General features: G+C 38.5%; 1 protein-coding gene across 1 annotated transcript; it reads left to right on the top strand.

Annotated features, from left to right (window-relative positions):
• Nucleotides 1–276: 276 nt before the first annotated feature.
• Nucleotides 277–4,316, top strand: LOC149057397 (uncharacterized). Its single transcript, XM_089223397.1, has 4 exons — nt 277–463; nt 720–898; nt 1,647–3,227; nt 3,609–4,316. The coding sequence occupies exons 1-4, from the start codon at nt 277–279 to the stop codon at nt 4,314–4,316; spliced, it is 2,655 nt and encodes an 884-aa protein (XP_089079523.1).
• Nucleotides 4,317–13,446: the final 9,130 nt, after the last annotated feature.

The following is a 13,446-nucleotide window of genomic DNA, read 5'->3' as shown; positions in this document are numbered from 1 at the left end:
GTACCAGGAACGGATGGAACAATTTTTTTTTGGCTAACGGAATTCCGGAGTGACGTAAGGTACCTTTATTAATTACATGCATGGGCGAACAAGCGTAGGTATAAGAAACTAAAAGATTTGTGCGACCCGGTTAAGCCAGCGGATAGTACTTATGAGCAACTATGTACGGTATTAAATAAACAGTTTGCTAAAAAGGTATCGATTTATAAACAAAGAGAAGAATTCTATAATCTGAGTCAAAATGCTCATGAATCGGTAACGGATTAGTATGCAAAAATGAAAAATGTTGCATCGCAATGTAAATTTGGCTCACAGTTAATTCCAGTACTTAAAGATAAATTTATTACCGGATTATGTGATAGTCCAATTAAAGATCGTATGTATGAAGAGGAACCGGACAAGGATCTAAGCGTACTGGTGGAAGTAGCAATGAAGAGAAGGCTGCAGTTAAGACAACGAAGGTGTAGGTGCATTCTGTTGGAAGAAGTAATTCAGGGACAAAGAAGAAACATAATAATGGTTCATCGAAGAAACAATCGACAACGGCGGGTAATGAGAAAAATTTGAAGAAAAACAACAGTAAGGTTTGTTATGTGTGTGGTCTTACAAACCACAAATTTGCAGAATGTAAGTATAAACAATATTGTTGTAAAATTTGTAATACCATAGGACATTTGGCAAAAGTTTGTAAAAAAGTTAAAAAAATCATTTTGTTGAAGTTGAGGAAAATAAAGTGTTGGAGATGTTTCAAGTGGAGGTAAAAAGTGAGAATAACGGCAGAGTAAATCCTATAACGATAGAAGTAAAAATAGAAAATACATTTATTAAAATGGAGGTGGATTCAGGTGCAGGAATTTCAGTATTACCTGAAGAAATTGTTCAAGAGAAGTTACCTCATGTATAGGTTAATCCTACTATTTTTAAGCTAAGAACGTATGACAGTTCAATTCCAACTAGTGAGGTTGAAGTCAAACTTAAGTATGGTGAAAGGGAACATGTAGGTAAATTAGTGGTGGTAAAAGAAGGACATAATAGAGCTTTGATAGGTAGGGATTTAATGAAAAAATTAGGAATAACGATTAGTAAGTTAGAATTGTTAATTAATGAATTTAAAGAATTGTTCAAGGAAGAGATAGGTAAATATAAATATGAAAAAGTGTCATTAAAAGTTAAAGAAGATTGTGTACCAATATTTTGTAAACCTAGGTCTGTGCTTTTTGCTTTTAAAGAAAAAGTGGAAAATGAATTAGATACATAGGTTAGAAAAGGAAGGGATATACAGAAAGTTAAGACCAGTGAATGGGGTACTCCGCTTGTTCCAGTAATTAAGCCTGAGGGATCAATCCGACTATGTGCTGATTATACAACTACAGTTAATATATATTAAATAGATATTAACCACCCATTGCCTAGAGTTGAGGAAGTTTTTGTGGCAATGCAAGGAGGAAAAACATTTTCTAAATTAGATTTTTTAAATGCCTATATATTGGCGTAGGGAAAGTGGCGCGCCCATCGCCCAGTATACCTTAACAAGGATGCTGCTGTAGCCCTACCCTGACCTTAATTGGTTGGGGTAGTCTGGTCCTCCAGGTTGGGGGTTGAGCGCAGGGTTGACGACCCTGCCTTGTAAAAAGCGTTTTGTTCAGGATTCATACAACAAGCCTCGGACTAGAGTATATGGTAAAACGACTGGAAACTGGAAAACGGAACAATTTTGGAGTACTTGGAATGTGCGATCTCTGCACAAATCAGGTGCGGCTTTGGATTTGGTCAAGGAATTAGAAAAATATGGAACGAAGTGTGTAGCACTTCAAGAAATTAGATGGGAAGATGCCGGGTCAACAAAAGTGTCTCAAACAACCATCTTCAACGGAAAATGCGAAAAAGGTCATAAACTGGGAACCGGTTTTGCTGTGCACGAATCAATTATACATTCAGTAAAGGAGTTTAGAGATATAAATCCGAGAATTACAACTTTAACGATTAAAACAGACAATTTTGACATGGTATTAATCAACGCGCATGCTCCAACTGAGGATAAGAATGAAGAAGAAAAAGAGCTGTTTTATGCAACACTAGAAGATACGTTTAGCACGTCAAAAGGTGATATAAAATTAGTACTAGGTGATTTCAATGCAAAAATAGGAAGGGAAGAGTGCTACAAATCGACTATTGGAAACTACAGCCTACATTCCAGCACCAACGATAATGGTACTAAATTAATCGACTTCGCTTTAGGAAAGGGTTTGGTGGTCAAAAGTACTATGTTCCAACGAAAAGACATACATAAATATACACGGATCTCGCCGAATGGGAGACATAAAAACCAAATTGACCATGTCCTAATAAATAATAGATTCAAAAATAGTATCCTGAATATAAGAACTTTACGGGGAGCTGATATGGACTCGGACCACCTACTGGTTGGTATATGGATGAAAGTAAAAATTAAGAAGTATAAGAAAGGTAATCTAACAAACAAAGGACGTACCGATATAAATAAACTAAAGGACAAACAAATATGCAAAGAGTATGTAGAGTGCTTTCAGAATATTATTAAAAGTAAACAACTAGATATAGAAAGAAACTTAAATGTTGATAAAACATGGGAACATGTAAAAGAAAGCATAAATGAAGCATCATCGAAAGTCTTGGGGAAAAAAGTATCGAAAACAAAACCATGGTTCAGTACGATTTGTGAAGAAGCTGTACAAAGAAGAAAATTAGCAAGACAAGAGTGGTTAATTGACACTAACAACGAAGTAACACTGAGAAGATTTAGAACTCGCCAAAAAAAAGCCAGCAAGATATTGAGATGTGAAAAGAGAAAATACGTTCAAAACATATTAGAAACAGCAGAACTCGATTATAAAACACACAGAACTAGGGATATGTATAAGCGAGTGAATGATCTCAGAGGTGGATACAAAAAGAAAGAAAGATTTCTAAGGGATGATGATGGCTCCCTGATAACTACAAGTGAAGAGTTGGCAAAGAAATGGGCTAGCTACTTTGAAAAGTTGCTAAACTGTGATGAACCGAATGAAACCTTTAATTTTAATTTTAATCAGGAAATCCAAGAATCACAGGATTGTGAAGAACCGACCTTGGAAGAAATAAAATTACAGATAAACATGCAAAAGAATAACAAATCCCCCGGAGAGGATGACATTCAATCAGAGCTCTTAAAGGAAGGCGGAGAGGAAATGGCAATGTGGTTATGGAAGGTAATTCACGAAGTCTAGACAACTGAAAAAATGCCTAAAGAGTGGAAGACAGCGGTGATCTGTCCAATTCATAAAAAGGGAAGTAAACAAGACTGCAATAACTATCGTGGGATAGCCCTCTTAAACGTGGCGTATAAAATTTTTTCAAATTGCCTATTAACAAGAATAAAAACAAAAGCAGAACAAATTATTGGCAATTACCAAGGTGGCTTCAGACCGGGAAGATCGACCACAGACCAGATATTTATTTTAAGACAAATATTTCAAAAAATCTGGGAGTTCGATAGAGAAATACACGTTCTTTTCATAGATTTTAAGAAGGCGTATGATAGCATCCATTGAGAAAGCTTAATAAACATCTTGAGAGAATTCCATTTCCAGGACAAGCTTATAAAATTGGTTGGGATAAGCATTTTGGAAACATTTGTCAAAGTTAAGGTTGGAAATACAAACTCAGACCCAATTTTAGTTAAATCGGGATTAAGACAGGGAGACGCTATGTCACCAATCTTATTTAATATAGTAGTAGAGAAAGTCGTAAGAGAGATGAATATTACACCGCAAGAAGGAGTTAAATTCCAGAAATCGTCCATAGGACTTCTGGCTTATGCAGATGATCTGGTGATCATGGAGGATTCACAAGACGGACTAAAAGATTTATTAAACCAGCTGGAGAAAGCAGTACTGAAAGTTGGACTCCATATCAATGAGGACAAAACGGAATATATGGTAGTAGGAAGACGAGACACTATAAGATTATATCCAACTCTTAACATCAACAACCGAAATTTCAAAAGAACAAGACAATTTAAGTACCTAGGATCCATACTTTCAGAGAGAAATGAAATCGAAATAGAAATAGGAACAAGAATTCAGTCAGGAAATAAATGCCTTTATGGTCTTGCGAAATTACTGGGATCAAGATCACTTTCAAGAGAGTTAAAATTACAATTATACATCACATTAATACGACATGTTATTACTTATGGAGCTGAGGCGTGGCCAATAAGGAAAAGTGATGAAAGAAAACTCTTAGTTCTGGAAAGAAAAATACTGAGTGTTCACGCCAAACAGGTTTCTTATCGTTGAACGTAATTATGTGCGACGGCGACACCATCCCAGCTATCTCCTTTCCTCTCCATACACCACTACGTCCGTTAATTATGTAATGTGTATTATTTTATTGTATATTAAATCTTTTTGTTCTATATTTTACAAGAGTCATAGGTACTCCGGCCGACAGGGGGGGGGGGGGGGGGGGGGTGCCTGCGCACCCCCCGTGAACGAACCCCACCGGGCGGGACACCCGGAGCGTGGTGTACGGTGTTAGGAACCACCATGATAAGGCTACAAGTGCACCGCACGGATTCCCGTATTACAACGTTGGAGCTCCATTCATCGGACTGACGATCATCGGTCGGCGTGTTTTCTGATCCGACCTCCCAGCCGAGTCCTGTACCACCCCAACGCCCGGTATGGCACGAGCTTCTCATGAATGGCACCAACAACCGCAACCTATGCTCTTCTACCACAGAGACCGCTGTGGAGCCGGAGACCACGCGACGGATGCCGCTTCGCACTATGTACGAAGGAGTTTGTGCTCGGCCGCGTGACCCGGGGATGGGAGCAAGCTCCCCCCTTGTAAAGGACTAGCACGCATCAGAGGACGCACGAGTCCCCACGCGTCCCATCCAAGCTCACCCAGCCCCACCGAGTCCGACGCCTGATGAGGGGGGGGACGGTAACCGGTCCCGTCCCGGGCTCCCCCTCCCCGGTGTACTGGTGTTAATAACCTTCAGGTTATAGCCTTGGACCAGTAGCGGACGTATACGCTCTCGCGATATACTACCACCTGTAATCACGATCCATGGTTCCACGTCCTCGAAGCCCACACGTGGACAGTATTATACCGCTACTTAAGTCCGGACGAGCGGTTCGATTTCGTAAGAGACTAACGGGACGCCACCAGCCGCCCGGCCGACGCCACGAAATGACCGCATAGACGACGAGTCGAAGCTCCACACCTCGCGGCGCAGAGGACCGACCCGCCGCTGCGACCACCCGTAGGCGGCGACCGAACAAATGGATGACGTCTCGCGGTGAGGACCCGATGCGCCCGACCCAGGCCCAGCACATCAAGAGTCCCTCCACCCCCGGGATCGACCAAGCACCCCAATGATATGGGGCACATCTGCCGACCCCATGAGGCAGATTTCGCAAATGTGTACAGAGCACTGGGCAGAAATCACATCGCGTCAACACCCGTCCCGGGCCACTATCTCTGTTTGTTATTGTTTTGCGGCCAACGCCCTTTTTTATTATTACTATCGTTCGTCGTTCTTTTTTTCGTTATTATTCCCGCTATTGCAGCGTCTTGTTTTATACTTTTTTTCTAAGTCACATTGAGCGCCATTTTTTTGTATTTTATAGGCAAGTGAGCCTTATTATTCACTTATTGTAACTAATATATATTGAATACCTACATTGTGAGAGGAAAATAAACATTATTTCTACTCCAACACCGTTTCTCGTAAATCCTTTATCATATACCTAATACCTACAATCAACATTGCCCACGTCTCCCGACTACTGTGTTTCGCATTGGTTCACCTCCACGTCATCATCGAGCGAGTGTCACCGCGTAAGTCCGCCAGCAACTTATGTTGTGTGAGAGGCCGCCCAGGTCGTCAGGTTCCTGCAAATCAACACCAGCACACCACCCTTCAGACTTCAGTAGTTTAAGTTAGTTTAAGAATTACCTATCCCTATTTTGTTAGCTCTGTAGTCATTGCACCAGACCGAATCGACCACAGAGAACCCCTCCCCATAATTAACTTGTATCATCCTACTTCCCTCGTACATTGTATAACCGCTCCTGTTCCTGTGTCGTCGTCGTGCATAACTGATTGCCGACCCAATAAAAGATAAGGCGTGTAGGATCGGTTGCCTATCTATGCTATTTTGGTGAGTGCGTTGATCACCAATGCGCGAAATTTGTCTTACAGAAGGAAAAGGATTAGACGCACGGTCGAAGGTAAAAAGGGATAATGAAAGTAGAACACTGAATTATTTTGGTAGGACACTGGTGTGTCGTAAAAGATTTATTTTGTTGAAACGTAAATAATATTCGGTACAAACTACACGACGAACCGCTTGTCGATATAACACAAAGTCGTTTTTTGCGGACAAAAAGAACAAAGTCGAAAGGACGGGGTCGGAGCGGGACGCGACGTGGTCGGTAGCTCGTAGAAAACGTAGTGTCGGAATGTCGGGCGCGACGGTCGGTCGTACGTCCGGCGGCGAGTCGAGCCGGCGGAACGTAGAGGGGGCGAGACGCGAGTTCGGTCGGTCGGTGCAAGGAGCATAAATATTACTCGTGAACGCAAGTGTGTTAAAATTTATACAATGCAAAAAGCACGGGCGGTAACGTTGGTACAATGTTGCATGTGATGATACGTCGGAGTATCACCACACTATTGTAGGGGTTTTTTTGTTTAGTGTTCGTTTTCGAACCACCGAGTGCTCCTTCGGCTATCCCGTGCGAGATCGGGATAGAACACTGAGGAAGATCTTTGAACCAGTAAAGGACAGGCTTAGTGGAGAATGGAGAATAAGGAAGAATGATGAACTAGAGACACTCTTTCATAAACCCAGTATACTCTGTAACGAGACAGAATAGGTACCAGGCGCGCCATCCGGTGGACGAGGCCAGTACCATCTAAACAGTCATCAGCGAGGTACAATTTACGCGTTTTCTATCATTTTGCACTTCAATAACTGAACAATCCTTCGCGTAAGACATTATAGTCAAGGCAAATTACCTATAACGTACGACTCGCATCACCAAAATCATACGTACGTTGAGAAAACATGCAAAACAATGAAATGTTGTTGATCGCACCTACGCCGCACAGAGTGCGCGACGGAGCGTGCACTCTACGACTACGTCATTCACTGCAACTTTTAGAAGCAAATAAGTTCAAGTCTTTTACCATCAGGAGTAAAGGATAAAGGGACAATAACTACATCGGTTACACATCACCGCCCACCATCAAAGGAATGTATATCATCCAAAAACCACCAAACCTGATCGATGTAACCAGTCAAACTAACCGCCACGCGCTCACACTGACCTACATAAGTATAGGCAAGACACCGGGCTATACACAATCCGAGCACTATATATGCTGGCCTAGGACGTGGTACTAACCAGGTCAAACTAGACAGCATATATACACAATCCGAGCACTATATATGCTGGCCTAGGACGTGGTACCAACCAGGTCAAACTAGACAGCATATATACACAATCCGAGCCCTATCCGATATAATTCGATCTTCGTAGAACGAATACCTATACTGGCCTAGGACATGGTACCAACCAGGTCACACTAGACAGTATATACCTTCGTGTCGCGCCGCGTTTTTTCTTTCATTCATTAGATATATACTGGCCTAGGACGTGGTATCAACCAGGTCAAACTAGACAGCAGATATCTCGTTGCCGCCGCCGCCGCTGTTATAGTACGCACCGTCGACATATCAGTGCCACCGCCGCAATCATTGTTCGCGTTGTCAATATCAATATTATTGCCACCGCCGTTATTGTTGCTTGCGCCGTCGATACTTCGTTGCCGCCGCCGCCGCTGTTATAGTACGCACCGTCGACATATCAGTGCCGCCGCCGTAATCATTGTTCGCGTCGTCAATATCATTATTATTGCCGCCGCCGTTATTGTTACTCGCGCCGTCGACATCTCGTTGCCGCCACGGTTATAATACGCACCGTTGACATATTAGTGCCGCAGTCACAGTTTGATACGCACCGTCGTCAATATCATAGTTGCCATCGCCACAATCGTTGTTCGCGCCGCCGACAACTCATTGTTGCCGCCGCCACTGGAATAAGTTACCAACGCATTGCTGCTGGAACCCAATCAATTGTTGGTTGAATTCCATACACATGTTCAATCATTACCGGATCCAAACATTATCAATTTCAGTACTCAATCAGTCAATAGCACCAAAAGGAAATCGTGAGTCAGTCTACTCAATATTCTATTACTTGTCGTTTCCCTGTTAGATGTATTTTTAAATGTTAAATCACAATTAAGTGATACAATTGATAAATAAAAGAAAATATTGTTATCTAAATAAATAAATTATATATATATTTCAATAAAGATAATATTTTGTATGAACAATAAAATCATTCAGCATTGTGTTCATTATTGAATATTACAACTCGAAACAATAAAGAACAAAAGATTGCTTTGGGCTGGGCATGCCTGGCGTAGTCAAAACCCACTCATACGTATGGTACTGGAGGAGAACCCTAATGGAAAAAGACCGCTGGGAAGACCACGTCGGAGATGGGAGGATGGAGTTAGGGATGATGTGAAAGCATTAGGTGGAGGAGAAGATTGGAGATTACAGGCATCGAATAGAGAAAACTGGAGGCAAGGATGTATGTCGGGATGGTCCTAGTGGCCGAGTTTACCGAAGAAAAAAGAAAGAAATGCCTATAGTCAATTAAAATTATGTGAAGAGACACAGAGGTTATTAGCTTGGAGTGCAAGTAAAGATATTTATTTAGTTAAAAGATTACCTTTTGGTACAAAACCGGCTTGTTCAAAATTTCAGAGTGTCGTTGAAAAAGTACTAGGTGTAAAAAAAATTTTATATTACATTATTGTTACAGGTAGTAGTGAACGAGAAAATTTAAACAATCTTAGAGAGGTATTTCGAAGGTTACAAAATTCAGGGTTTAGGTCAAATAAAAAAAAAAATTTGTTTTTTTCAGCCAAAAATTAATTATCTAGGACATATAATTGGATCTCAAGGTATCAAGAGAGATAAAAAAAAGTGGAAGCTGTGCTTAAAGCAGTTAGACCTAAAAGTGTGACGGAGGTTAAAGCGTTCACTGGCATGGTAAACTATTATGCCAGATTTATACCAAATTTATCTACTCTATTAAATCCTGTTTACAATCTATTAAAAAAAGATGTTAAATTTGTATGGACAAATGAGTGTGAAGTGGCATTTAATAAAACAAAACAGGCAATGGCATCAGAATCGGTATTAGTTCATTACAATCGAAGTTTATATGTAGTATTGTCGTGTGATGTATATTTTGGAAAATGGTGAAAAGCGACCAGTAGGGTATGCGTCTAGAATCTTAACGGGGACCGAAAAGAAATACTCTATAATTCAGAAAGAAGCTTTAGCAGTGTTCTGGAGTGTAAAAAAATTTTCCCAATATCTTTTGGGTAGAAGATTCTTTTTAGAAACTGACTATTCACCTTTGTTAGCTTTGTTTGGGGAAAATGAAAGTATTCCAGTAATGGCTTCGGGTAGAATACAAAGATGGGCATTATATTTATCTGAATTCGATTATCAGTTTGCACACATAAATGGTAAAGATAATAAGGTGGCTGATGGACTTTCTAGATTTCCAAATAATGATGGTATACAAGCTAAAACAGATGAGTTAGATTATGTTGATTTTATGGAAAACACTATGCCTATAGATCATGAGATACTTAGAGTAGATACTAAGAGAGATAAGGAATTTAAGTTAGTAGTTGAATATATGAACAATGGTTGGCCTTAAAAAGTGAGTGATGAACTGAAGCCTTATGCAATTAGAAAAGAAGAGATTTGGGTAGATAAAGATATATTAATGTGGGGATATAGATTATTAATACCTAAGAATCTAAGAAATGATTTGTTGAAGGAGGTGCACTCAACGCACATATGGTATGTCCAAGATGAAAACACTTTGTAGATCATATATGTGGCCAGGATTAGATAAAGATATCGAAAATTGGGTAAAAAGTAGTGAGGTTTGATCACAAAGTAGATCAGAACCTATGTTAGCTAAAACAAAAAAATGGGAGGAAGCAGTTTGTCCAATGGATAGGATACACATTGATTTTTTGTATTTACAAGGCAAAAATCATTTGATTATGACAAACAATGACTAGTAACTCGGTGATAGAAAATTTGAGAGAGATATTTGCCGGGTTTGGAATACCGAATAAAATTATGTCAGATAATGGACCTCATTTTAGATCTGAAGAGTTTATACAATTTTGTAAAAATAATAAGATTACATTTCTAACATCTCCTCCTTATCATCCAGCAACGAATGGGTCAGCTTTAGAACGCTGTAAAATCGATAAAGACTGGTATTTTAAAGGCAATTAATAAATATAATATATTATGCTAGATTATTTTGTAATTTTCACATTATTATACAGTACTATAATAATAATAATAATAAATATATTTATTATATTATAATATAATATAAAAAGAAAAAGACCACTAGGCAGACCACGCCTCAGATGGGAAGACTGTGTGAAGAGAGAAGTAAAAGAAGTAGACCCAAGAGGAAACTGGAGAGAAATAGCTGAAAACAGAATAAGGTGAAGGGAAATTTGTTTTACGGGATGGTCAACAATTTACCATCAAAGTCTTCCTCGTCGTCACTATTCTTAAGTAGAATCAGTGGTGCAGAACCTATAACCCAAGAGAGGCGACCACCCCCTCTTTTTTTTCGGTGGGTGGGGTCGTAGGGGTCCGTGGGTGACCCAACAAACTATTTATGAATTATGTTCCTAACTCCAAACTCCTAAGCTATTAATATATATGGACACATGGTATTTGTATACATATGCAGCACTTTAGCAGGCCGTAAAGAATAGCGAATAGGATCATAAGGATAAACAACTAGCCTGAGTTAGTGAGTAAAGTTGGCTGACAATTTATTAATATGAAATAACGTATTAATGTCGGGGCCAAACGAATGTGCGGTTGGTGGCTCCGCCCACCGCTAAGCAAGGGTATAACACTCTCACAATATTCCTAATGTTATTTGAAAAAAGTGAGGATATGGCCTTGAACTCCCGGGCACTGCAATTTTGTTATTTTTGAGAATCAGCTGATGGCTCATATCATATATTTCAATAATTGATAGTTGATAATTGATACCATTATGATATCACAGAAATGATAATAAATTATATTATAATTTAAAATTATAATTACTAATAATAATTAAAATTAAAATAATTATTGAACGTATAATGCGAAACAGTTGTTATTTCATAATTGTTGTTAGATAACCGCAAGCAGTTAAGGTTAGGTTATAACGTTATAACATTTTATCTATTCTGTGGTTATAACTTATAGGATTAAAACGTAAACAAACAACAAACCGTTATCGTTAAAAAAAAAATCGTTCATAACAACACTTCTAAACCACCAGGTAATCATTTACAACTTCAACACTAAACCACCAGAGATCGACCACCAAACAGTGTCGCTTCTATACTGTTCTATGATATCACACTAGTAAATAACAGCTGTTGGCGGGATATTTGAAAATAAAGTAACTATATCATTTTACTGCGTTCATATTATCACCAATCGCATATTGAATTTTATCAAAATTAAAGATATTTGGCACTATATAGTTATTATGACTGTTATTACTATTATTTATTATTGTGAGTCTCTGTACACACCCTAGTACGCAAATAATCTATTCAGTGTTGACTCCGTACTAGAATGTAAATAATATAACGCTGTTGCGGTATACGCAAAACGTATATTGCCAATGACAAGATTCTAGCGTACACCGTACACGACAGTATATATATAAAATCATATACATTTATTAAGTAAATACAATTTTATGTTTTTATTGTTATGTTTTGATAAAATTAAAGTACACAATTATAGATTTCAGCCGTTTTAGTACGCTATGTCAATTGTAAGTAAATAAAAAAATATTTCTATTTACATATCATCACAACTAACTTCATAATCAGAATCTGAAAATGAAGAATCATCGTCTTCAGGGTTGATCGTCAAAATGACTGGATCTAGACGAATTTCTCTCACCAATTCCTTTTCAGCGTCTTCTTTTTGCACTCTCTCTGCATGCTCAACACATTTCTTGCAGTTCTCCACAGTAACATTTTCAATAGCTTCATGTGTAAGTTTTTCAACATCTGCAATTTTAAAAGTTTTATTTTTAGTGGCTACCTCGCCTTTAACTTGTGCCCATATCAATTCAATCCGGTTGTACTAGCAGTGGTATGGAGGAAGACGTACCACTTCATGACCCGCTTTGTAAGCTTCTTCGTCTAATTCGTAAACACATTCTTTTTTTTTAAGTAGCTCCACCTTACTTTCCAGTGGTGAAAACGGGATTTTTTTTTCATTCAACCAATTTTGAATAATTTCTTTTTTTGAGTTGGTCGTTGGCGCTTTATTTAGTTCGATAGAATGGTAACTGGAGTTGGCCATCACTATAATTAATGCTTGGTTCTTCTAACATATTAAGCATTTTCAAAAACATTTTCTGAGTGTAGTCGGAAGATGTATTCTTAGTATTCTTGTAGTATAGTTTACATTGAGGAATAAAACCTGTTTTAACCGAACCGATATGAAGAAGGATAAGTCTGGCTCCTTTTCCTGTTGGTATTTTTAAAGCTCCATCATTATGACTATCTTGCCATATATATGAGCGTGTATGATTTTGATTAAGCCAAGTTTCGTCCAAATAAAAGATTGGCTTGTAAGGAGTTTTCTCCCTGATATCGTTCATTTTTCGAAGAAACACCAACCTTTTTACGATTATGTCACTTCTTTCCATCAAAAACTTTCGCCCGCCGTTAAACTTCTTGAATCGGAAGCCTAAATTATGGAAAAGACATTTGACTGACCTCACTGAACCTTCATAATTAATTTTTTCTACCAATTTTTCTTGTACCATTTGAGCAGTCGGAAATTCACCTTCGTCGTAAAATTCAAAAATTGTACGACGCACAACATCTTGATTAAAATCGTCCATTACTAACACTGGTTTTTGGGTAGACATTGATTTTCGTGGTGAAATAAATTTTCCAGAATTTTTTTTTATATTCTTTTGAAACGTTCTGTACAGTTCTTAAAGATATCCCACATGCTTCTGAAGTAACTTTTTGTGTTTTGGCAAATCTATTTTTTTAAAGTGAGATTCTAAACGTAATTTTGAAAAAAAATTGTATACATTCTGAATAATTGCTTTTGTTTGTCGACGATTCTCAAATGTTTTTACCCTCTTTTTTTGATGGAGTTGAAGGAAGATCAGCTGCAATACTCGTTGACGGCATTCTAATTTCATCAATAGTATATAAGACACTCATTTTGGTAATGTAAAAATACA

Source organism: Diuraphis noxia, unplaced genomic scaffold, assembly GCF_037042655.1.
Source record: "Diuraphis noxia isolate RWA-SAM2 unplaced genomic scaffold, SU_Dnox_SAM2 contig0003, whole genome shotgun sequence".
In the NCBI taxonomy this organism is placed as follows: domain Eukaryota; kingdom Metazoa; phylum Arthropoda; class Insecta; order Hemiptera; family Aphididae; genus Diuraphis; species Diuraphis noxia.
The sequence above is the reverse complement of the archived record's forward strand: the minus strand, read 5'-3'. Positions and strand labels throughout refer to the sequence as shown.